The 25,568-nt window shown below is 34.2% G+C and overlaps 3 protein-coding genes across 4 annotated transcripts; all 3 read right to left on the bottom strand.

The window, feature by feature from the left end:
* Positions 1 to 731: 731 nt before the first annotated feature.
* Positions 732 to 14,030, bottom strand: LOC135842739 (UDP-glycosyltransferase UGT5-like). 2 transcript variants are annotated; one of them, XM_065360344.1, is made up of 5 exons: positions 13,895 to 14,030; positions 8,804 to 9,661; positions 8,452 to 8,674; positions 1,714 to 1,933; positions 732 to 1,639 (listed from the first exon to the last, which is right to left on the bottom strand). In XM_065360344.1, the coding sequence occupies exons 2-5, from the start codon at positions 9,626 to 9,628 to the stop codon at positions 1,333 to 1,335; spliced, it is 1,575 nt and encodes a 524-aa protein (XP_065216416.1). In that variant the 5' UTR covers positions 9,629 to 9,661; positions 13,895 to 14,030; the 3' UTR covers positions 732 to 1,332. The 2 variants fall into 2 exon arrangements, with proteins under 2 accessions (XP_065216416.1, XP_065216415.1); XM_065360343.1 differs by lacking the exon at positions 13,895 to 14,030 and adding an exon at positions 9,757 to 9,910.
* LOC135842740 (UDP-glycosyltransferase UGT5-like) lies at positions 13,996 to 20,726 on the bottom strand. Its single transcript, XM_065360345.1, has 4 exons — positions 19,114 to 20,726; positions 16,091 to 16,313; positions 15,712 to 15,928; positions 13,996 to 15,633 (listed from the first exon to the last, which is right to left on the bottom strand). The coding sequence occupies exons 1-4, from the start codon at positions 19,933 to 19,935 to the stop codon at positions 15,333 to 15,335; spliced, it is 1,563 nt and encodes a 520-aa protein (XP_065216417.1). The 5' UTR covers positions 19,936 to 20,726; the 3' UTR covers positions 13,996 to 15,332.
* Positions 20,047 to 25,560, bottom strand: LOC135842738 (UDP-glycosyltransferase UGT5-like). Its single transcript, XM_065360342.1, has 4 exons — positions 24,507 to 25,560; positions 24,175 to 24,394; positions 21,135 to 21,351; positions 20,047 to 21,048 (listed from the first exon to the last, which is right to left on the bottom strand). Exons 1-4 carry the CDS (start codon positions 25,350 to 25,352, stop codon positions 20,748 to 20,750), a joined length of 1,584 nt encoding a protein of 527 aa, XP_065216414.1. The 5' UTR covers positions 25,353 to 25,560; the 3' UTR covers positions 20,047 to 20,747.
* Between the last annotated feature and the right edge of the window lie 8 nt (positions 25,561 to 25,568).

Here is a 25,568-nt window from a genome sequence, read left to right as displayed (position 1 = left end):
TTCAGACTTCGATTTGTAATTTTGTAATTTTTTTTGTGACATACAGGTACTTATTCAAGCGTCAAAGACTCAAAAAAGACATTTAAAAAAATTATCAAAATCGGTCCAGTGAGAGAAGCTGGCGAACTGTCCTCAGCTGACACCAAGTTTTTTTCATAATTCTTGCAATTTTTTTAATAACGATTGGAGATGATTTCCAGTGAAAAATCCAAAATTATGCTGTAGCTTATGGAATGACCAGAAACGGTGAAATTCGGTTCAGAGAGTTGGAATTAGTTTCAGGACTAATTTCCATTAGTTTTACTAAATAAATATGTATTTTTTTGAAAAAAAAAAGTTTAGATCGTCAAAAATACTTGGTTAATTTTTAATTTTCAAAAATTTGCTAAAAATCAACTTGAACTGCTGAGATTGGTTATGGGTATTACAGACCGTGCTCGTTATAAAAATCGTGGTCTCGTTCATGGGTAAGTAAGCACACCAAAATTTGGAAAAATCGAAAAATTCCAACGAGTATGAAATTAAATAGGTACCCACAAAAATAAAATTAAAGCTCTACTTACTCAACAGATCTGCATTAAAAAGAAAAAAAAACTCAACATTGAAATTCAAATCATGTTATGTTAGTAAGTATTTTTTTGATTTTTTCTTCAAATTGAAAAATTGAATTTTTTCATTGATAAAACTTCAAGATGATTACTTATTTATACAAATAGGTGCCCCAAAACTCAGTTGTTCTCAAACTTGAGAAGTCTGCATTTTAACCAACCTTGTAGGTATCGCTAAATTTTAGCAAAAAATGTAACACTAGATTAGAAATTCATGTTTATTTTTTCAGTTTTCAAACGTTTTTGATAAGGTGTCGCAAATGAATCAATGAAATCTGACCTACGCTTTCGACCAAGTCGAACCTAGACATTTTAAAATTGGACACGAATCGAAACAATTACCTACCTTTTTTTTCTCGCAGTACACAAAACATATTAAGAGTATTTGAGCAAAGAATAGAACTGTACCTATTACGGTGCGATAATCTCTTTACTCGTTTCTGTTTCAAATAATATAATGAATGATTTTAGAATCTAGCCGGAGACTAATTTTATTGGAGTATTCCTGTACGCGCGTAGTTTTCGCAACCTGGAGCGGCGAGTATTACGAACAACTCGGTGATCCACGCTGCGAAAAAGAAATACTCCTTGTGAGTAATCCATTAGTCCGGAGTGATTGTAAAAAAATTCACTACTTTTGATCAAAATGTGTTTGGTGTACCTAACTTATGTAAGTCAGATGATGGTAATTTATAAATAGGTAGTCTACTGTTGTGGGTAAATGTTAATGAACTTGGGTGGCGTGGCCGTTCATCATGTTTCTTCTCCTTTGTAATCTGCTCTGGTACATTGTTTTCTTCGCACGAGAACATTTGTAGTATAATCTTCTAACCATGAAGTAAGCTAATGCGTAAAATGCCAAGATATCCAGAAGTAGGTATTGGTACCAAGGCATTTGGACTGTGACTGGTTTCAGGTGAGCGGCTCCTTTATGTCTGATTACGTATTCGGTCCAGTAAACTGCGGTGTCCATTGCTGACAATGCTCGATCTCGGTAAATAGCTGACAGTTTCTTTGCGTTGTCTTTGTACCTGAGGGGAAGGTAAGGTTAGGAAATGGTCTAAAATATTGATCAGGTGTATTATGGGTAAGTCTAGGTACGTACTTGTTATCGTTGAGGACTTGATTAATTTTGAATAAAACTACTTCCGGGGTGATATCTGGATATTCCAACATTTCTCCAGCGCCAGATTCTTGAACTGAATGTATGTTTAGGGTTTGATCGACCCAAAAAGGGATGCCCAAGATTGGTACTCCTTCGTAGACAGCTTCGTTCAAACCTAGGGCTCCCCCGTGGGCGATAAATAATTTCACTTTTGGGTGAGCTGGAAACAGAAAATTAAAAAATATGCTAATAATTCTGTTCTGAATGTACACATTGTGTATGGAGGAGAGGGCTTTAAATTAATGCATAGTTCATGGCAGACGAAATTCTAGTTCTTGTTAATGATTGGAAATCCGCCTAATATTGGCAACGTTGCACTTCTGATTGGACTTAAAAATGAACGAATGTGTGGGTAATTTTTGGGCATATTGTAGATGGAGATCAAATTAATTTTTATCTGAAGGTGGCAGCTTTGAATACTGAATAGTCATTAGTACCTAGGTACCTATAATTTAAAATCTAATATTGGCAACATCGCACTCCTGATTGAGTTCAAAAATGAACGAATGTGTGGGTAATTTTTGGGCATAGGTACTGCAGATGGAGATCAAGTTTATCTTCAACTGAAGGCGGCAGCTTTAAATCGCTGTTAGTACTTCTACTTACCTAATTGAAAATCTAATATTGGCAACATCGCACTCCTGATTGAGTTCAAAAATGAACGAATGTGTGAGTAATTTTTGGGCATAGGCCTACTACAAATGTAGATCAAGTTTATCTTTATCTGAAGGCGGCAGCTTTAAATAGTCGTTAGTACCCAATTGAAAATCTAATATTGGCAACATTGCATCCCTGATTGAGTTCAAAAATGAACGATTCTATCGGTAATTTTTGGACACATTGTAAATTCAATTCAAATACTTATCTGAATCTGTGTCTGAAATAGGGAGCTTTATATAAATTAGTGTTTCGTTCGTCGCAAATGAGCTACTAGTTGTGAACACTTGTAACAAAAAATCTAATATTGGCAACGTTGCATCTTGCATTCTTAAATGGATTCAAAACTGAACAAAGGTATTGGTAATTTTTGAACATACTGTAGGTGGCGATTCGATTTACCTATGTCTGAAGGAGGGAGCATCAAATGTTTGTTAATAATTTAAAATGTAATACTGACAACGTCGCATTGCTGATTGCTGATTGAACTCAAAAATGAATAAGGGGGTAATTTTTGATCATACTGTTGGTGGAGATTAAAATATATTGGCAAATGATGAACCCTTAAAAAATTATTTTGGTGTCAGGAATGACATAGAAAAATATGCAAAATTCTAAAAAAATGAACTCCAACCAAGTAATTTGTAGAGAACCTAGTGTTGGCAACGTTGCATCATAAAAATGGACAGGAAATGGTGTAAAAACAAGAAAACTCGTGGTTTATTTGCATAAGCTATAAAAATGCATGAATGCTAATGAAGCAAACTACTTTTTTTTTGAAAAAATTCTTGTCTGCATCAAATAATGGCAACGCCGCATCGTAAAAAAATTATTGCAAGTAATCGCACCAAAAAATTTCCTTCGTTCGAATTTCCTGTTTAAATATCTTACGCATTTCCTACTCGAGAGTAACCGCGTTAATAATCTCTCATCATGAAAGATGTACTTGAAGTACATATTATTCATACTACTCGTAGATACAATTATTAGCGTCTTTCATATGATTATTTCGTCCTTAGACTTGACAGCGTGTTTTCATCTGCTGCATATACCTCTCTGTTTCTGCCTACCTACCTATCTATGTAGTTGAACTTGATTTAAATATACATTATGTAAATATCGAACTACTGCACTGATTTTATGTTCCGCTCAATTGCGAATGGATGGTCGGCGATAGTCGATTTTTATCATCCAGAGGTGGTTTTCCTATCACTATCATTTCGCTATATGGAGTATTATGGAGGAATTACCTATACCTAGGTAGGAAACACGTGACCTTAACGTGCATATACATTATAATACACATATGTGTTGAACGTTCAACTATACCTAATGTAAGATTACTGTTATCTATCACTTTCATGTCGTGACGTAAGTTCCTGTTAACGGCCGTCTGCGCTTCGTTTTACTATTTTGATAATTAACATTGAATTTTGCACGTTCAGCGAAACCGAAAGTGTACCAAGTAGGTAGGTAGTGGATACCTTGAAACGTGGACGATTTTCAGGGGTATGGAATTAGCGCAGGAGGGATTTTTTTTTGTAAATTGAGGTCAAGAGGTGTATGTGGGTTTAGTTATTGCCTTTGATTTTTTCCAATTCCAAAATTGGATCGAGTGGCCTTTGAAGTTAGAAGGGAAGTGGTCTGATGTGATGAAGTGATATAATTTCAATGGATTTTCATTCGATTGATAAAAAAGAGGTACCTAAAAATTGAGTCCTATGAGAAGGGAAGTGGAAAATTGGAAAATTAATAATCATAAAATAATTACGAGTTCAAATTTTTATGTTTTATAAGATTTTAAATTTTCCAAATGGAAAATTTACCAAAATTTGAAAAATATAGTGCTGCATTTGGAATTTTGCTTGGTGATGCACTTTTAGAATTTTCTTATATTGATCCAAAATTTTTTGAGCATCAGAGTGTCTCCATTTTATGGAATTTGATGAAATGAATCAACAATTAAATCAAAATTTGATTGATTCTGGAGATGTAATAAGTACATACCTATGATTGATTTTTTTTTCGAAAATTACTCCCCCTCCTGCTCAAAGGCAAATATATGTACCAGTAGGTACCTATATGACTAACTTTACCCAAAAAAATGATCATTTCTCAAAAATAAATCAATCATGAAAAATATTATTTAGAATTTCTGTTTTCATCGACGTTGACAATTTAAAAAAAAAAAAAAAGAAGAAGAAGAAGAAAGTATGAGGATAAATCAGAAAATTTGAAACTGGCAAACCTAAACTTCGTGCAATTTTTTCATCAGTTTAAGAAACACTACAATAAAATTATCTAGTACGCTTGAGTGCCATATGAAGAGTAATTGAACTTTACCAGGCTCAGATCGGGTCAGTGGCTCAAATGAGGGAAAAGTAAAGCAGAAAAAATCTACAGAGTTCTTTCTAATTATCTCCCAAAACGTTTTCCGATTCTCGATTTCATCGTCGTTTTGTTAGCTTATTTTTTTTTTCATTATGTTTTACTTTTTTTTACATTTTTTTCATTTTATAGAAATGTTTACCTACCAAAATTTCAGGGGCATAAGTGCATTATTTTTTTGATTTTTTTGTAAATTTTTGAAAATCAAAGTGCCAAAATGCGAAAAAAGTCAAAATTTCGTCATATTGACTTACAAAGTTGATTGGGTTTGTACTCTATTTTTGGCCTTCGAATTGATTGTAAAAATGATTTCGGATCGTTTTGAGCAGTCTTAGAGCCTTCAACGGATTTTTGAAAGGAAGTTGAAATTTCTTACAAAATTTTATCCAATGGAGTTGAAAAATTAACGTTTGCTTTCAACTACTAATTTCAACACTGTGGGTCGATTTTAGATGGTTTCAAACCGTTTCTAGAGCCTCCTGCAGCCATGTTTTGTAAATTGCGGATTTTCAAAGTACTTTGAGTCAAAATTTCAGCAAAAAAAAAATATTTGAGAATAAGCTAATAAAATTGGAGCAGGTGACGTATCAGAATTTCAGCTTTTTACCTCTATTTTAACCTAAATATCTTTTCCAATTTTATTGGATGAAATTCTATGGGAATTCAAGCTTTTAAAAATCTACAGGATACTCCAGAGACTAGAGCAGCTCAAAACGGTTCGAAACCATTTGCAATGATTTTGAAGGTTTGAAAATAGGACTGACATGTTTTTGGAGATGTTGAACACGAACAATGGCCTCAGTTTTCCGATTGATTCCCTCTAAGGTTTCTACCACTGCCTTCCCCGAGTACCTAGTACCTAAAGTCAAAATTCACGAAAGAGAAATATGACCAATTTTTTAAAAATTAGCCCCCCCTCCTCTTTGGGATTGAAGTTTAAACAAGTTATCCATTTAAGTATTAGGTATGGTTTATGACCTCGTAAAATGGTACCTTTTTATCATTTTCGACCGAATTTCAAAAGTATTTTTTAGCAACTTTTCTGTCTTTGGATGAGCCCATATCAAAGATGTTGTTTTTTGAAAAATAAATCATTGTAGGCAGGGATTTTTTGTGGGGGGGACGCGGAGGGACGCTGTCTTCCCAAAGGAAAGTTTGAAAATATCGAAAAATTACCATCAACTCTAAAGAAATGAAGACATTTTTTTTTTAAATTAGTAACTTTTCCAAAAAATTGAAATTTTTCTATTAGGTCAAAATTGAAGGTTGCCACATAACTGCTCTACTCCTATATCTGAAATTTAGCCTCTAAGTTTGTACCTTAGTAGGTAGGTACCTACTATACTTACCTTGTGCTTAAATTAAATAGAAAATTACTTTTTTATATTTCCAAAAATATTTTTTTAAACAATAAAAAATAATTTATGAATGTACTTTGACTTTTTTCTTAACACATAGTGGCAGGGAGAGGAGGGTATGAAAATTAGGGACTTGCAACTTCAATGCAGCGCCCCCCTCCCCAGGAAGAAAATACAAAAATGCCTGTTTGTATGATATACCTAATTTATGAACTATTTGTATTTTGGAAAATTCAAAACCCAATAGAAACCCTCAAATTTTCGAATGAATTACCAATTTCTTTTACTTGTGGACCACTCAATACAGACGTTGTTCTCCTCTATATTTGTGAGGATTTTTTTCAGTTTTTTTTTTTTTTTTTTTTGCTTCCACGTCTTAAAATTGTTGTTTTCCTTTAAATTCATGGAAAATTGTAGCTCTTAAAATCGTACATACTCACAACCCCCTCCAATTTTTTTTTTAATTTTAAATTTGTACCCAGAATTGAAACCGCTTTAAATATCTATGGTACCCATTTTTATGATGAAATAGAAGAAAGTTTTGAAGAATTCTAAACGTCTATGTTAGAATTCCTCTGAATAACCCTATTTTCAAGGAGAATATTCTTCTTCAACTAGTTGTTTGAGCAGTTTTGTCCCATTGTAATTCCCTTTTCAAAATCAAAACAAATTTTATGTGTAGGAAAACAAAGAATAATTAAGTATTCTCTTATAAAATGCATATGTTACGAAAAACATTGTTTGGATTTGGAAAACGGGAGGGGGGTTGAAAGTGGGATTAATAAAGAAATTGTAGCGCAGAGGTAGGCTACATACGAGGTTTGACAATTTGAAAACGAGACTTTTGCCATTGCGCGAGTTGTAGTTACATTAGAGCAACGGACGAGGTCTCATTTGAAAAAGGAGTGGATTTTCTATTACTGTACAAAATTTCAAGTTGATTGAATGATTTTTGCGTGTTTTACAGCTGCTTGAAGTGAACATCCTCCTTAGAGTCGGTCGTGAAACTTTGAGGAAGTCTTGAGGAGGGTCTTTGATTCAGGGAGAGGCGACTGTGAATTAGAGGAGTGGTGGAAGTCCAAAAAAGTCAAAAATGATGTTTAAAAGAGATAAGGAACTGTGGGAGGAAGCTCACTCAATCAAAACCTCACAAAAAGTAGGTCATGGGGAAATCGTTTCCTAATGGTTGTGAGGAAACGCCCTCTGAAGTGAGTGTAAAATAATTTTTGGAGGAGATTGACCTCAAATATCTTCAGCGTAGTCATCCTTCAACAGAATGACCCACAATTATTCTCCAAAACGCCCTTCAAAAATCTGCCTTATTCAGAGGCAGCTTCCTCAAAATTTGAGTGGAGGCTCTTCAGTCATGCTCAATAATGAAATGAATTTTGATTTTCAGGTAAAAACTTTCTGAGAACGAAGTAAAGGTTACTAGGAATTGAATCTGGGGATTAGAAATGCTGAGGAGGCACTGAGATGTCTTGAGGAGGCAAAAATTCCTTCAAGAAAAAATTTGCAACACTCATTTTCACGACGAGGGTAAAAAAGTTGCCAACTTTGATAGGCTGTAAAACAAGCAAAAATCATCCAATCAACTTGAAATTTTGTACAGTAATAGAAAATTCACTCCTTTTTCAAATGAGACCTCGTCCGTTGTTCTAATGTAACTACAACTCGCGCAATAGCAAAAGTCTCGTTTTCAAATTCTAACACCTCGTACTTACCTATAGAAACATTTTTGAAAAACTTGGATCTACTCGTTTAAACTTTGTAAGGCTTTGTACGAAGAGACCAAAGTTATACTATGAGGGAGTGAGGAAAGGTTTTTTCTGGAAAAGAGTTCATTTAGAAGGATTCTGAGGGGGGGATTAAAAGCTGAAAGAAAATCAGTCAACTGTTTTTATTCTTTGAATTTTTACATGTTCGGGGCGAAGAAAAGTTTAGGGGACCTAAATTACTTGGGGGACTACTTGAGAGGCCGATCGACAGCTTGAGGGAGAATTATTTCTGGGAAAAGAAATGTTTGAAATAAATCTGAAATTGAAATTTGAAAATTATTTACCTTCCTATCAACATTTTTTTCGTTTTTTTTTTTTTTTAATTTTATTGAGTTCCTGGAACCATTATTATTGGATTTGAGGAAAATTTAAGAATAAAATAGGTACCATTTTCTCGTATACAAAACATTTTTTGAGACAGTAAGTAGAATGAGAGCAGAAAAAAATCTAAATTTGCTTTTGGGCAATTCTGATATCAATTGGCACTTGGCACTTACCCAAGATATCCCTTTGAGGCATCCATTTGCGTATCATGACATTATCAGGTTTACCAGGCAAGTCATCCTCTTCGTATTTCCATAGCACCCTTTGGGGTATCTTCGAGAAAGCATAAATGAACGCGTTACGTTTCTCAACCGGCATTGTCTTTGCTTGCAGTAGAGAGCCAAGGCAGAAATAAATCACACCGTGCTCGGCCTCGTCCATGAACTTTTGAATGTCCTATCACATGCAATATATAGGTACACGTTGGTAATTAATGCATTTATGTATTAACTCGTTATTTCCATATTTACAAAATACCGTTTCGCTGATCCCAGCCACTAAGTATATAGCCAGTAATGGACTTACCGGAGGCAAAGGAGACGGTTCTTTGATCTGTATCCCACCCACTTCAACGACACCGGGAACCATCGGCCTGGGCGAGTTGATACTGTAATGGCTGAAGGTAAATATTAAACTAGTGTTTTTTGAGATCTCTTCCAAATCGGGCGTGTCTTCTCCGAAATGCTTGCGGACGATTTTATTGGTTTTGAATTCCGATAAAAGTTTATATTTTAGTCTGGATAGTACGTAAGCGTAAGTATTGTACAGTCTTTGAAAGAAGCTCGAACCCATCGTATCGAGTGGTTTGTCGTTATAGCTGAACGATATATAGGATGGGTTATCCGGTATACCGACTCGGTCCGAAGCCCAGGTCAGCAAAGGCGTCGAACAAAATGATATAAAGGGTATTTTGAACTGATGCACGTACGCCAGCATCGCATCTGAGGAGAAGATCTCGGTGATGATGAGATCGTAAGTGTCATTGGTGTTCATCAGGTTGGCCATCGGTTCGCATTTCAGTATGTCATCGTAGGCTTCGACGTACGAGAAGAGATCTCGCAGCAGGGATGAATGATAGGAGAAAGCTCGCTCTAGTTCGAATCGTATCGATGGCAGTTCGAAGCACGAGCTGACGTCAACGTCGCTGTAATTCTGTACTGGTACTTTCTTCGGAAACGTGTTGACTACGGTTACGTTATGGCCTCGTTTAGCTAATTCTACGAGTAAAGCGTCGAACATGATGAAATGACTTTTCAAAGGGTATGGAAACAATGCCAAGATGTTAGCGCTGGTGGTTTGTTCAACGTTTAAAGCAATTATTGCGAGCATAGTCAGCATCAAAATACGCATTTTTCATGTGCGATTCGCCTGCACCTAAACAAACTAAATGTACGAAAATGGTATTAGAATATTGGTTTATCGTGTGTTGTAAAATATTCATTAATTAAGTAATATTTCAAATAACGCACTATTTATACCTTCGTCATCATAAAAAAATACTCATTATTAAACGAAGTTTATTTAAAAACGTTTTGTAAAATAGGTTCACCTCATTTCATTATAGGTAGGTACGCGAGCGTTCGGGAAAAATACCTACTAAAAACTAAACCATAGGTACCTATATCCGAAAAGCCAAACACACCGAGCAAGCTCGCTTATCGCCTTGAAAATATTGTCATTGACCATTCGATTATTGGAAACATTTTCTTTCAAGTATGGACTATGGTGGGTGTGAAAATATCAGGGGAAAAGAAACGACTATTTCATGTTATCAACTCGGCTGAAATTATGACCATGTTTCAAGCTAACATTGTCCCGCTTTCTTGAAATCACTCATATTGAACCATTCCGCACCGGAAGTCTGACCTTCAAAGCTTTTTGGCGGGTTCGAAAAGATATGGAAATTTCAGAATGCTGATGCCGCACCAGGAGGAAAGGGGGAGGGTGAAAATGTCGGTCGAGTCAAATTGGCAACGTTGTGTGAAAGGTTATGGCTTGAATGGTGGACGATTCGACCCTGTTTTTTTTTTTCAAGCAAAATAGGTATGTGAAAGAAAAAGAAAATCCAAGGGTGAAGAGTGAGGCGTTACAAAGTTTTACCATCGATAAGAAAAATGGACAGGGGAGAATCAGAAAATAAATATATATCTATTTGTGCTCGATATGTGACCATTAGGAACAATGTCAAGATCAATTTTGTAAGTACATATTTGGTATTGAGAATTGAAATTGCATCATTTTCAAAAATTGAAGGTTTGAGTAGTTTTTAAAGGGCATGATCTTGAAAAATACCACAATTCTGCTTCTTAAAGAGGCTGGATTTTTAATTGAATTACCGACTGAAAATTAAAATTCTGTGAGGATTATTCAAAATTGAAATATTCAACGATTTTATTGATTTTGAGACGAATTTTGATGGCTCGATTGATTTATTGTGTTAATACAGCCAAAATTTGAAAACCTTCACAAATTGGAAAAAATTCAGTTCTAAATATGGTCTCTTTCCAGAGAAAGACCTAAAAATTCCATGTTTTCAATGATCATCTTGACTGTTCGGAATTTTAGCTAATTTGAAGACTTTTTCTCATCTAGGTAAGATATAGATACTTAATATTAGGAGGAGAGGGGAGGAGGGTGATCAAAATTTTCTACTAAATTTCCTATTTTTACGCTGTAGAACTGAACTTCACATTTCAAGTGTTTTTTTCTTAATACCCACCCTAAAAAAATTAGGTACCTACAAATTTGCACATTTTTCTTGAATTTTTTGTAACCTTAAATTCTTTAATGGGCATTTTCTACTAAAAGATACCAGCTAGGTACATACATAAATATTAAATAGGTTCAATTGAAAAATGTTAAAATTCTGAATGGTATTTTTTGAATGAAACTTTTCCCTATTCTAATAGAATGGAAGAGGGAAAAGATTCCTGACACTATTTTTTTTTTTTTTTTTTTTTTATCATCAAGAAGATAACACTAGAGTAGTCTGGGGTCTGGGAAAATTCATTTATTCGCTCTATGAAAATTAAAAGAATGTAGCTATGAACCTACTTTTCAGCTGCCCAAATAAGTTTTTACCTTTTCAGTGGAGATTTTAAAGTTATGTGTGAAATGTAAAAGCAGAATTTAAAAGCAACAGAACATTGAGAAAAAATGCTAAAAATTGTATCGGTTTGAGGGCTCATGATCTTCCATAAGTTTTCTTCTATTTTACGTAATTTTTTGGAAATAGAAAAACTCATACATAGGTACGTAGGTACTTATTAAAAAGAAGTTTGCCAACTTCAATTTTTTCCCCCAAGAATGTGTGGATTTTTTTTTATTGCATGCAGAAATTGGCAATGCTGTGGCTTCTCTTACTTACTTGAGGAGAAGTGTTTCGACTGACGTTTCACTGATCCAAATTTTAGGTGCTGAATTTCATTTTTTGATTATTGATCAATTTTTATAAATTCAAAAATATTTATCTATTGTTTATTTTCCATGAAAAATATCAAGATTTCATAAAATTAAAGTAGAAAGCTGAAATGCGATTCTAGTCCTATCCCCTTTGGAACCCTCCCGCAAATTTTTAGATTTTTGAATTTTTAGAACAATTGATGATAAAGGCCAAAATGAAATTCAACATTTTTACAGCTAAATAAAAACCTGCACAAATCTGCTGGAAGCTCTATAGAAGAGCTCGAAACCCTCATCACTCATGCAATTAATGGAGAGGTCAAAAATGAATATGATCTGCATCAAATATCAATATTCCACCTTGATTTGATCAAATTTTGAGTTTTCCATCAAAATTAGGTTAAATTTTGAAATATTTAAAAATTTACCTACTAAAAATTTTAAAATGAATCACCATATCTAAAATTTAGTTGTACGGGTGTACTTTTTACATTCTTTCGATTTTTTTGTCCGGTCCAAAAAAATTTTGGCTATCTAATTGCCGTATCCGTTTGTTTTGAGAGGGGGAGGGGGTGGCCAGAAAATGTTTGCCTGGAGTGGAAAATACTTGAATATGGCTCTGATTTCAACTTGTTCCCTCTTCCTCTAAAAAAGGCAACGATGTGAAATTTATTGCACAAAAAATTTAAAATCAGAAGTACATCAGTTTAGTTTTAATGCTACATATAATTAGAGTTTTGAACTAGAAAAAATTCTGTAAACATTTTTTTCTAGGTGGAATTTTGATAATTTTTAGCAAATCACTTTCCATGACGTCAATTTGAAATTACTGTTGAATTTAAGAGGAAATTCGAAATCAAAAATATCCTATCCTTCAAAGTGAAGCTTCCTCCGCCCCCCCCCCCCCCCCCGAATCTAATTCAACCGCTTTCACGCCGCTCCAAAGCCTTCCATATACTGATAATATAGATAAAAACGTCTTCTGGTATGATTCCTCCATGTTGGAGAAAAAACTTCTTCTGGAAATGAATCTGTCAAAGAATGTTGAAAAGAGCATCAAAAATTGAAAATATGGAAGTAAGTTCTAATTTTCATCATTATTATTTTCTTATCAGACATTTCTTCCGAAAAACATTCACCACTTCCTATCTCTATGAAAAACGAAGGAGATGTAGAAATTTCATGAAGTAGGTAAGTATAGGTACATTTATTTCATATCAGAAAATCTCAGATGTAAAAAAAAGTCTTCAGATTTGAAGTTAAAATTGGAAACCTCCCCAGTAATTTTCCGTTGACAGCAATGAAATTTCAAAATTGTGAACAAACTTTCCATTTGGAAAATTGAAAATTTTCAAGGTCACTCATCTCTTTCAAGAAACGAACTCAGGCATTGCAGCTGGTGAGACGAAATTTTTTCGAAGTTGATGCATAAGGAACATCTCAATGATGCTAAACATTTGGTGAAAATTGCTTGCGATGTCTTCTGAAATATTATTTATTTCCCCAGACAAGAAAGGGGGGATGATAGGTAAAAAATTGATGAGTAAGCATTGCTTCAAGGCTGATTTTTTTTTAATCATAAGAAGAGAATCAAAAGATGAACTAGATTATTGATAAAATGATTATTTGTATCCTTTTATTCCCACTCAAGTTAGGTTAGGGCCACATAGGCGATAACAATATTTTAAAATAGACCTTGTTATACACGAGGATTATCATTTGGTGGAAATTTTTGATTTTCTATGGGCCACATCGCCACAAGCATCTATAACGTACCTTCAAGGTATCCTACTCATATTAGTTGAGGTTGTTTGTTCAATGTCCTGATAGAAGAAAATAGAGATCAGCACAACTTAATTCCAAATAGTGATGAGCTGGTTTGCTTCTCGGACGAATGATTCGCAGAAAAACCTTCCACCGGTGCTCAGTGCTCAATTATTCCTGGTTTGATACTATATATGTACTTTTTCAGTCCTCGCTGCTCGATAAAAAATTCGAATACCTACTTAGATATGAATAAGTTTCATCATGGACTGATACTTCAGTCAAGATGAAGATTTTAAAGCAATCTTTATGGTCAAATCCCTAATAGGCTATTTCTTTTGGAGAATATGATATGTACTATTACCCAAACCAGAAACGAAGTACTTTTACCTACCCAACCAAACTATCTGTTACCTACTTGAACATGAGTTTTAAAAATTGATAACTAACCGTTCGTGTCCAATATCCAATAATGCCAAGTAAACGTCCTATCAAATCTGGAAATAATACTGTTCGTAATTCTTCTGATCGCCAATAAAACCATTTAACACTTTTTCAAATAAAATCGATATAATTTATATTTACAGTGCACTTAATTTGTATTAAACTTATCGAATCACAGAAATATCACTTTTTGCTTGTTGTATTTTCACCAATTAAAAATTTTAAAAATAAATTAAATTACGTTAAAATAACTACGAATAACGCAACGGTGCTGGCGAAAAATAAATGATTTTTTTTCTATACAAAAGAGCACTTGAAATGGAAAACTAATAAACCGTATTAATTATTGGACATTACCAACGTAATAGAAGTGACAGAAAAGGAAACCATATTCAGAACTTTTTCCTTTCAGCGTTAACTTTCTTCGTTTAAAGAAAAAAAAAAAAGTACCCAAACTGATAATAATTATTGGTCATCGTCGACGTGTGCGTGGTAAACGTCACTATTGGCTGGTTTCAAGGATTAGATAACCAGGCGTTATAGGTTGGAAATCGAAAAATGATACCGAAGTAAATAAAACAATGCGTGGTGTTTGCTGGATTCACCAGCAGAAATAAGAAATAATGATGAAATGTTACCCATTGTTTTGAAATTATGATTTTGAAAAAAATAATACGTTTTTGTCCAACGCAAAACTTCAATATGCAATCTGTATAAGAAATAATAGCCTAGAGATAGGTACGGTATATGAAAAGTACACGTATAAAGAGTGCCAGTAAAAATCGTAAAATAGCTAAATTATCGACGTGAACGTAGGTACATACTCGCGAGGTGTTTTGTGTTCGGTGATAAATGTATCAACAAAACTTCATTTTTATCGCATCGATCAATGTACTCAAATTGTACAAATGTTTGGAAACCACATTTTTTTCCTTTTTCGAATCGACGATAAGCCGAGGTCGAACCAGTGATAGACATTTTTACAACGTGAAGTAGACACCTAGGATTAGACTCGAAAAGGGAAATTCTCCTCCCCTCCCCTCCTCCAAAAAATACCTCACGGTAAAAAAAGAGGGCTTAAAAAAGAACACGTGAGGAAGGCTCGTCACTTTTCATGAAAATTCTCATTTCAAGATATGTATTTCTTTCCAAAAAATCTACAAGGTAGGTACCTAATTTAAAAAAATAAAAAAAAAAACAGAAAGTCAATTTTTAAATCCGGGTATTTAAAAAAAAATAAAAAAAAGAACTCCTGAAATTTTCTATACCTACCTTATCATAATTCTGGTGTTGAAAAAAAAATAAATGATACCAAAATTCATCAATTTTCGAAATAATACCTACTTCTAATCTCGTTTTCAAAACAGAGCTAAAATGACTAGGAAAAAAAATGAAAGAAACGAGATTTCAAAAAATAAATTCAATCGTACTACTCCTACCTTATCTATTGGTATTTTTTAACATTTTTCTTTCTAGAGTCAGAAGATGGTATCGGATTGAAAAATGATAAGAATTTCTTCATAACGTAGTACGCCAAAAATATTCCACCAAAGATGACAAGAAGAAGAAAAGCGATAACGTCTAGAAGTAAGTATTGATAATAATGTAAATCTGCAACAGCTGAGCGTAAATGAGGAGCTCCCTTATGCCGTATCACGTATTCGATCCAGTAAATCGCAGTATCCATTGCAGACATAGGTCTATCTTTAAATATTTCTGATACTTTTTTCATATTAATCGAGTATCTGTGAATAAATAAAAAAACTCATCAGTCAACTTAAAATTGTTTATAAGTCTGCTCTGAAGAAATTGTTCAAACTTACTCTGGCTGTAAGACTTGCTTAATTTTAGCAAGAACTGTGTCGTTATCAATATCTGTGTAGTGGAGGATTTCAGCTACTCCTTGGGATTGTAATGCGTGTAAATTGGTCGTTTGATCAGAATACATCGGTATGCCTAGAACAGGAACTTTCTCGTAGATGGCTTCGTTTAAACCCAGAGCTCCGCCATGGCCTATGAAAAGTTTCACTTTTGGATGGGCTGAAAAATGGGAATATTTTTTATCAAATTAGGTATGATTTTACTTTTATGACAACGATGAATTTTTTCATGTAAGATGGCCGAGTTCATATTTTCCAAAAATTTTGATTTGAATATGAATCAAGGTAGGTAAGGTCATAGGTACCTATTTTATTTGCTTACCCAATATATCTCTCTGTGGCAACCACGACTTGACGAGAATCTTATTAGATTCGTGTGGAAAGTGACTTTTTCCCCACTTCCATATGACTCTTTGAGGTACTTTGGCGAACGCGTTGAAGAATGCAATTCGTTTATGATCAGGGAAAGTGTCCATCCTAAGCAAAGATCCCATACTAAAGTAAATAACTCCGTGTTCGGATTCGTCGATGAATTTTTGAATATCCTGTAATCAAAATGAACACGAGTGACGTTAATTCAACCTCTCGTGACTTGAGATTATCACAAGATGGTGGTAGCTGGAGCTGCCTAGTCGCAGATTTTGGGTTTTTGGACTTTTTTTTTTTTTTTGAACATTTGAGTCCCTATTTTTTTTGCTCATTTCGTTGAGGAGTTTTTTTTTGAAAAAACTTTGATATGCTTATAAAGGAATTTTGTTGAACTCGTCACACTCTTCGGTTTGAACAAAATCAGGCTAATCCGAGAGAGCATGTCCTAAAACGTCCGTTACCTTAATTTCAGATTTTTTCAAGTTCATTTTGACGAAATTTTGAAAATTAAAAAAAATAACAAAAGGCTGTTTAAGGGTGATTTTGAAACTTTTACATATCAACAACTAGTAGTTTTGAGGTAAGTTTGAAGCTTCCGCCGATTTTTCAATTTTCTCCAGGAAGCTGGTTATTGTGAAATCTCAGGAGTCATGTAAGTTCAAAAGTGAATTTTTGACCAATTTGTGAACTTTAGAAAAAAGAAAACAATTAATTATGAGGTCGAGATTTTTGGAATTTCTGAAAAAGTCTCATGGGACTTGTCAAATTGGGCTAATGGGTTGAAATTTTTTCAAAAAATCAACAATTCACATCAATTTTTTTCAGCTTGTAGCGTTAAATTCGGTTGATTTTTGGAATCTTAAAATTTCAGAGAAATGCAAATGATAATTTTAGAGGTCATGATTTTTGGGATTCATGAAAAAATGTTGCATGAACTTTCAAAATGAGTTAAAATTCTGGAAGGAATTCAAAAACTTCTATCAACATTTTTTTTAGCAGTTTTGAAGAAATTTTAAGCCAAAATCATATCATGGTTTTTGATGAAATGGCGTTTGCTCATCAAAATGGATTAAAATCAAAAATTTCTATCAATTTTTTTGAGTAATTATGGAAGAATTTTGAAGCTAAAGCTAAAATTGGTGACGATTTTCGAGGTTTTTGAAAAAAATGCCATGCAACTTTTCAAAAAGGGTTATAATTTTAGAAGAATACTGAAATTTTCTATCAACAGTTTTTAGCAGTTTTAAAAAATTTCAAATTACATCATGATTTTTGACATTTTTGAAAAACTGCAATGAAATGAAACCTATCAAAATGGTTCACAAAATGACAGTAAAAAATCAAACTTTGATTTCAAAACTTTTTTTAAGCAGTTTTGAAGAATTTTGAGCCCTAAACTTGGTAGGTACTTGTATATTTTTAGGATTTTCGGAAAGGGTGTCACGTGACCATCCAAATGGTTTAAAATTTTGGAAAAACATCAAAAATTTCAATCAAACAATTTTTTGAGCAATTTTAAAACATGTTGAGCCTGAAATCAGTCATGATTTTCAAAGTTTTTAAAAGAGCTGGGGATCAAACGATTTTTTAAAATGGACTAAAATTTTGGAAGAAAATAAAAAACTCCTGTCAACACTTTTTTTTTGAGAGTTTCGAAGAATTTTGAGGCCAAAATGAGATCATGATTTTCAGTATTTCGGAAAAAATGTCATGTGACCTATCAAAACGGTTTGAAATCTCAGCTGAAAACTAGAACTTTCTATCAAAATCTTTTTGAGAAATTTTATAACATTCTGAGCCTAAAATTATTCAAGGTTTTTTGGGATTTTTGGGAAAGTGCCCTTCAACTTAACAAAATGGGTTGGAATTTCAGCAGAAAGTCAAGATTTTCTTTCAATACCTATACTCTTTTAAAGAAGTATTGAAAAATTTTAAGGCTTTTTAATGAGATTATGATTTTTGGGATTTTTGAAAAAAGGTCCTGTAACCTATCAAAATGTACTGAAATTTCAGCAGAAATTCAAAAGTGCCTATCAATACTTTTCTGAGCAGTTTTGAAAAAATTTGAGCTCGAAACTTGAGTTGTGATTTTTGAGATTTTCGGGGGAAAAGTACATAATAATATGACCCATCAAAGTCACAAAGTGGGTTAAAATTTCAGTAGAAAATCAGAAATTCCTATCAAAACTTTTTTTGAATGTCCTCATGGTCTTTGAAAATTTTTTCGAACGTCTGGTTATCCTTGGAGAAAACGCCACTGTAATGTCCTCATGGCCTTTGAAATTTTTTTTGAATGTCTGGTGAGTCCTTGATGAATTCTGGTGACTTTTTGGTGACAAATTCACCAGAAGTCACCAAGTGGGTTTGATGTCTTTTTTATGGTGAATTGTTGGTGTGAAAACCACCCTCACGTCCGTATGACCTTTGAAAATGATTTTGAACGTCTGTCTGGTGGCTCCTCGGTTAATTGGTGACTTCTTGGTGACAGATTCGCCAGAAGTCACCAAGTGGCAGTTTAACTTTTTTCAGATGAATTTATGATGAAAAAATCACCAGAATGTCCTCATGACCTTTGAAAAATATTTTGAATGTCTGGTGAGTTCTATTGGTGAATTCCAGCGACTTTTTGGTGACAGATTCGCCAGAAGTCACCAAAAAGGGTTTATTGTCTTTTTTATGGCGAATTGTTGGTGAAAATATCACGAGAATGTCCTTATGGCCTTTGAAAATTTTTTGAATGTCTGGTGACTTCTTGTTGAATTCTGGTGACTTTTTGGTAAATTCTGGTGACTTCTTGGTGGCAGATTCACCCGAAGTCACCAAGTGGGTTTTTTGTATTTTTTATGGTGAATTGATGAATTTCCTCTTGAAATTGGGGGGGGGGATGCACGACTATAAAATTCGACTGTTCTCTCTAATGAAATTTTCAAGAAGATTCTCCAAAACGCAAACATGCAAAAATCAAAAACTTCTTACCTCGGGTAACGGTTTTGCTGGTCTTATCTGCACGCCACCGATTTCGATAACATTTGGTAACAGTGGAACGGGTCCATTGAAGCTAAAATGCGAGAACGACAGAATCAAACTGGTATTCTTAGCGATTTCGCTGAGCGGTATCTTGTTATTGAAATATTTTCTGGCCATTTTCTCATTCTGCAGGTTAGTTTCGTAATGTTTGTATGCACCGTAAAAGCTATACACCGTGTTCCAAAATCGTTGACTAAATGTTGGATTTTTCTGATCCATCGGGTAATCAGTGAATGGAAGGCTTATGTAACTCGGATTCCAAGGATTGCCTATCCTTTCAGCGGCCCAAGGAAACAGCGGGTTCATCACAAAAGCCATATGAGGTGCTTTGAATTTATCCGTCAATGCGAGCATCACGTCCGTATGAAAGATCTCAGTTATGATTAAATCGAACGATTGATCGGATCGTAACAGCTGCTGTACACTTTCGCATGCGATCAGGGGTTCGAAAAATGCAGCCAATTCGAACAAAATTCCTAGTCCGTGAATAGTGTTGAATTCTTTGTACGCTTCGTCCATAGAGAAAACATCGTCTGGTAATTGATCACAAGCACTTACATCGATATCGGTAAAATTACCCATAGGGCGAGATTTTGGAAACGCGTTAACTACCGTTACATTATGTCCACGTTTGGCCAATTCCGTCATTACCGAATCTATCACGATGTAGTGACTTTTGAATTTGGCTGGAAAAAGTCCCAGAATATTGGCACATAACGATGATGACGAGAATAGCAACAACAATATTACGTATCGCGTGCACTTGTACATTTCGATCGCGTCGTTGCCTCAAGCAGTTTTTTATTAAACTGGGCTCAAATGAATTGAAAAATTTTAAATGATTGCGAATTGTTAAATTTAAAGTGTTAATAACATTCAAGGTTAAGGTTGTTTTCGTTAACTTATGGTCTATTTTCAATTTTTTTAGTAGTAATTAAACATCATAAACGTCCGCGTAAAAGATAAACCTTACGTGAGATAAGCACTGATAAGGTTTTTACAGATACTTTTTCAGCAGTATGCATTAAGATTTTCTAAAACCGCAATGAGTTGACCTTCTGCCACATATTTGTTTAACTTCTCATTTAAGTACCCATAAATTTTGCGAAGTATTCTTGTTTTCATTTTTTTTCTAAATTGCAACTTTTTCCTCTTGAAGGATTTTTTTCAGATTGATTGGGCTTTAGAAAGAATGGCCGGGAGGGGGGGAAGGGCTGAGCATCGTCATTCATATGATTTAATTTTTACCCTGTGAGTTTTTAACTAATTTTATGAAACCTTCCTCATTTTTTCTAATTGGAAGGTCTTGGCATTGATCAATTTTAGGAGGAGATTTGAAATTTGGTCTAGGTTCGTGTTTTAAACATTCTACTTCCGAATGGATTTTTAAAAAATCATAAATTTTTCTAAAGGCTCCAGAAAGGCCCACCTAAGTGGTCCTAATTAAACCAAAAAAGGTTTTAAAAAATAGGATATTGACTAAATTTCAGCTTCCTGTTTTGATTAGGTAACCTAATTGCCTGTATTCGAAATCTTTGAAATAAAAATGTGAAAAAATTAAATCACAATCGTACATTACTGACCTACTTATTTTTTTTCGATTTCTGTTTTTTAGAATCAGAAGACGGTTTTCGAGTGAAACAGGAAAAGAATTTCTTCAAAACGTAATACGTCAAGAATATCCCACCAAAAATAACAGTCAATAGGAACGCAATTACGTCTAAAAGTAAGTATTGATAAAGGGGTAAATGCACAGCAGCTGTACGTAAATGATGAGCTCCATTATGTCGTATGACGTATTCGATCCAGTACACTGCAGTATCCATCGCAGACATTGGTCTATCTTTATATATTTCGGATACTTTTTTCATATTTATCGAATACCTGTGAACAAGAGAGTCGTAATGAAATACTCACTCGTATTTTGGTGAACTTGAGGAGTCATTTTTGAAAGAGGTAGATTGACTTACTCAGGTTGTAAGACTTGTCTGATTTTAGCAAGTACTGTATCGTTATTGATATCTGTATACTGGAGGATTTCAGCTGCTCCGTAAGCTTGCAATACTCTCAGATTTGTGGTTTGATCGGCAAATATTGGAATGCCCAGAATTGGAACTCCCTCGTAGACGGCTTCGTTTAAACCCAGAGCTCCGCCGTGGCCTATGAATAGTTTCACTTTCGGATGAGCTGTAAAATGAAAATCATCCTGTATTAATTATATACATACGTAGTAGGTGGAGAATATACCTCCTTTTATTTCATAGCTTAGCCAACATTTTGAAAAGTTATGCTTGAATCGATCGAAAAGACAGACAATCCAAGTTATTAAAAATTGAAATTCTATTTTTAATTTTTTTTTCAAACACTAAAAAATTTTTAAATCTTCAGAAAGCTTCTGAGCAGCTGAAAATTATTACCTACCTACCAATTGATTTATGCGGTTGAAAATAAGAGTACAAACTGTATTTTAGATTTCTACCTCAATTTGATCAATTTTTTTTTACCTATTTTGTTTTGATTTCTAGAAAAGTGGGCAAGCTTGGATTTGCGAAAATTTACTGATATTATATCTTTCGTTGAGCAATTTGTTTCAAAATTTTCTTTCATAGTACCGTCATTTTATCAAAATTTTTAGTCAACCCTCGGAAAAATTAGGGGAAAGCTGAATTGCACATCATTTGTTCAGATTGGTCTCTAAAACAACCCATCAAAAGTTGCACCCCGCAACTTGCCGGCTACCCTCGCAAGAGGTCAACAGGTTTTTCGGCTGTATCGCCAACATGAAGGATCCGAGAGGGAGAGGAAAAATGTTCTAACAGAAATTGTTCAACGCTAAATTTACAACCAGCATGACCAGTTCAGCTTTTCCCAAAATGGCGATTTCACCCTTACTAAGGAGGGCGTAAAGTTGTCAATTTTATGAAAATTGTTTTTAAAAATGAAAATCGGCAATTTAAAACGTGAACTCGATTTACTGTAGACCCGAAAATATTTTGACCAAAGTTGCACACTGCAACTTGTCTGTCACCCTCGCAAGAGGTCATTAACCTCTGTCAACCCATGTTTTTCGGCTATATCGCCGAAATTAAGGGTCGGAGATACTTAAGTGATTGAACTAAAATTTGACCCAGAAGGATGAAATTTGGGATTTATGTTATTTTCAACCTGCTAAATCGATTAGAAACTGTTTCAAACCATTTTGAGCAGTTCTGGAGCCTCCAGCAGATTTTTGAAACTTGGAATTTCCACAAAATTTCATCAAAAGCAGTTGGAAAGCTAAAATTTATTCCGTAAACTAATTTCAACACGCTGCACGCTGGGGAGTCAACTGCAAGTAGATTTCAAGTTTTTTTGGAGCCTCCAGTGACTTTTTGCAAATTACTGGAGCCTCCAGCAGATATTTCAATGGTCGAAATTTTCATAAAAATTTACCAAACACGAGTTGGAAATCCAAAATTCACTCTGTACTCCAATTTTAATACGCTATCAAGTCGACTACAGGTTGGTTCAAGTCATTTTGGAGCCTCCAGCGACTTTTCGAAAATTCCTAGAGCCTCCGACAGATTTTAGAAACTTAAAATTCATAAAAAGCAGTTGGAAAGCTAAAATTCACTTTGTAAACTTAACTTGTAAGTACCAAAAATTCTGTATAAGTCGCCATAAAATTACCAGGTAGGTACGTATTTACTAGCTAATAAAATTTACTGGTAATTTACCGAAAATTCCTTGTAACTACAAATAGCCAGAAATTACCAGTAATTAAGGTATCAAAAATTATCAGGTATTTTATTTATCGTTGATTTACCAAAAAAATCTTTGTAAGTTACCTAAAATTACGTTACCTAATAGTAATTTACCAATAAAATTCATTAGTAATTTAACAAAAAAAAATTCCCAACGACTTATAAAAAATGTTTAGTATTTACCAGTAATTTACCAAAAATAACTGGTAGGTACCTAATTCACAACAAATTTTGACAAATTATCAAAAATCTCAACCTTGCTGTAAGTACCTAATTTATTAAAAATTACCAATCATTTTCCAAAAATTACCACCTGTAAATTACCAAAAATTACCCGTTATTTACCAATGAAGTTCATCAATTTTTTACAAAAAATTTCTGAAAAATGTGGTAAGTAAAGGGCCAATTTTGATTTTAAGGGCCCAAGTTTTGGAGGAAAAACATAAAATCAGCATACAATTTTTTTGAAAAAAAAAAAGTTTTTTATTCTTAACTTTTAACTTTAAATAGAAAATTAAAATTCTGAACTGCTTTGATAACATTGGAGCTGAGATATGCCCCACAACCAATTTTTTGGAATTTTTACACCCCCTCTCTCAAATTTTTTTCTTCAAGAATTGGAATACAACCATAAAATATTTTAGTATAGCAACCATTTGAACCGTTTGGCTCCCATTGAGGGGGAGGTATTTGATAATACCAAAAATATTATGTCATCTTGACATTCTTAAGTATATTCCAAGTGTAAGATTTCAATTTTGAAAAAACGTACGGTTTTTAGAACCTAATTGTAAGGTAGGTAGAGGTACCAAAAAATTTCCTTGAATTTACCAACAATTACAAATAAATGGCTAATTTATCAACCAAAAAAAAAAATACCGTTTTAGCCCTAGTTAACTAAAAAATGTACAACAATATTCATCAAAAAAAAATGTTCTTAAACAATCTCGTTGATATAATAACTTTTAGGAAAGTACAAAACTTTTCCATATTTTCAAAAGTCATTTGGTGAGAAACATATTCCAGTTTTCTACCTGTCTTATGAATTACCTACGATACCTCACCTAGTACGTTAAAATAATGAAAGCACCACTTCAGTAAGCTCATAGAATTAATTTCCCCTTTCTATTCTAAAGACCTCCAATAAGCATTCATGCATTATAGTTCTGTTTGGATTGCCTAATTTCCAGACCAAATATTCAGAACCTCAAACATGAACAGGTACCTATACCTATTCAACATGATTTATTCATTATCTCATACTCACCCAGTATATCTCGTTGAGGCATCCATTTAGCGGTGAAAATTCGATCGGTTTTTCCTGGCAGATGCCCGTCCCATTTCCATATAACTCTCTGAGGCAGTTTGCTAAAAGCTCTGATTAAAGCAGCTAGTTTTGATTCCGGCATATTTTCAAGTTTTAGTAGAGATCCCATACAAAAGTATATAATTCCGTGCTCGGACTCGTCGATAAACTTTTGAAAATCCTGATAAGCATACATATGTAACGTACAAATTAAATCAGGGCCATAAGGTGTAGGTATAGCCTAATAAGTACCTACATTACTGTACTTTCAATGCTTCGGCACTTATACCCACCTTAGGTAAAGGTTTCGCCTTCTGGATTTGTACTCCAGCTACTTCGATAACTCCTGGAACCAGAGCAATGGGAGCATTAAGACTGAAATGCGAAAACGATAATATTAAACTCGTATTCTTGGCTATTTCTTCGAGTGGTGGTAAATCAGAACCGAGAGCTTTTCTGGTCAATGCTTCGGCACTATAGGAATAATAAAAATACGTCGTTTCGGCCAACACGTAACAAATAGTATTGTACAGTCTTTGATAGAACGTCGGATGGAATCTATCAAAAGCTTCATCCGTATGAGGGTATGGAATATAAGAAGGATTACTTGGATTACCCATACGATCAGCTCCCCATGGGTAAATGGGGCCAGCACAGAACGCGATATGAGGTGCTTTGAACTTATCCACCAATCCCAAAGTCACATCGCCGTTAAATAATTCAGTGATGATCAAATCGAAGGAATTGTCCTCGTTTAGAAATCGTTTCATCGATTCGCATCCGAACATGGTACCGGCTTCGAACATCCGGACGCCTTCTGAAACCATTAGATTGATTTGGGAGAAAGGATTATGGAACTGGTACGAGACATCTATATCGAATAAATCTGCCACATCGGAGCACTCCTGTACATCTATGTCGGTGAAGTTGATCTGTGGTGAGTTTTTTGGGAACGCGTTGATCACTGTTACGTTATGTCCTCGTCTAGCCAATTCCGTCATAATGGATTGAAACATGATGTAATGACTTTTTATTCCGAATGGAAACACACCGAGAATATTTGAACATCGCGATTCGATCACTAGCACTGATAATAATGCCGCGAACACGACGAACGTCCGTTTCACTACCGAGTACATTATGATACTACCTAATTAACTATAGAAATGAATTGAATGAATGAATGAAAAACCAGCCGAAAGCGAACTGAGCATCGTGGAGATAGTTGTTCATTTAAAAATAAACATGTGGTTAGAGAATGTGTAAGTAGATTGTTACTGCGTAATTTACAAAGTGTGTGTGATGTGTAGTGGGACAAGGTAAAAAAGAATGCGATTTAGGTACTATTAGTTGTA

Source organism: Planococcus citri, chromosome 4, assembly GCF_950023065.1.
Source record: "Planococcus citri chromosome 4, ihPlaCitr1.1, whole genome shotgun sequence".
NCBI lineage: Eukaryota > Metazoa > Arthropoda > Insecta > Hemiptera > Pseudococcidae > Planococcus > Planococcus citri.
This window is presented reverse-complemented; position numbering and strand designations above follow the sequence as displayed.

Excerpts from the sequence above, each read along its gene's own strand:
- LOC135842739 (XM_065360344.1), bottom strand. The coding sequence starts at position 9,628 with ATGCGTATTTTGATGCTGACTATGCTCGCAATAATTGCTTTAAACGTT. Across the intron at positions 8,675-8,803 it reads AACCGTCTCCTTTGCCTCCG|GACATTCAAAAGTTCATGGA; the intron begins GTAAGTCCATTA and ends TGCATGTGATAG. Across the intron at positions 1,934-8,451 it reads GCCTCAAAGGGATATCTTGG|CTCACCCAAAAGTGAAATTA; the intron begins GTAAGTGCCAAG and ends TTCTGTTTCCAG.
- LOC135842740 (XM_065360345.1), bottom strand. The coding sequence starts at position 19,935 with ATGTACAAGTGCACGCGATACGTAATATTGTTGTTGCTATTCTCGTCA. Across the intron at positions 16,314-19,113 it reads CAGCAAAACCGTTACCCGAG|GATATTCAAAAATTCATCGA; the intron begins GTAAGAAGTTTT and ends TTTTGATTACAG. Across the intron at positions 15,634-15,711 it reads AAGCAAGTCTTACAGCCAGA|ATACTCGATTAATATGAAAA; the intron begins GTAAGTTTGAAC and ends ATTTATTCACAG.
- LOC135842738 (XM_065360342.1), bottom strand. The coding sequence starts at position 25,352 with ATGTACTCGGTAGTGAAACGGACGTTCGTCGTGTTCGCGGCATTATTA. Across the intron at positions 24,395-24,506 it reads AGGCGAAACCTTTACCTAAG|GATTTTCAAAAGTTTATCGA; the intron begins GTGGGTATAAGT and ends TATGCTTATCAG. Across the intron at positions 21,049-21,134 it reads AGACAAGTCTTACAACCTGA|GTATTCGATAAATATGAAAA; the intron begins GTAAGTCAATCT and ends TCTTGTTCACAG.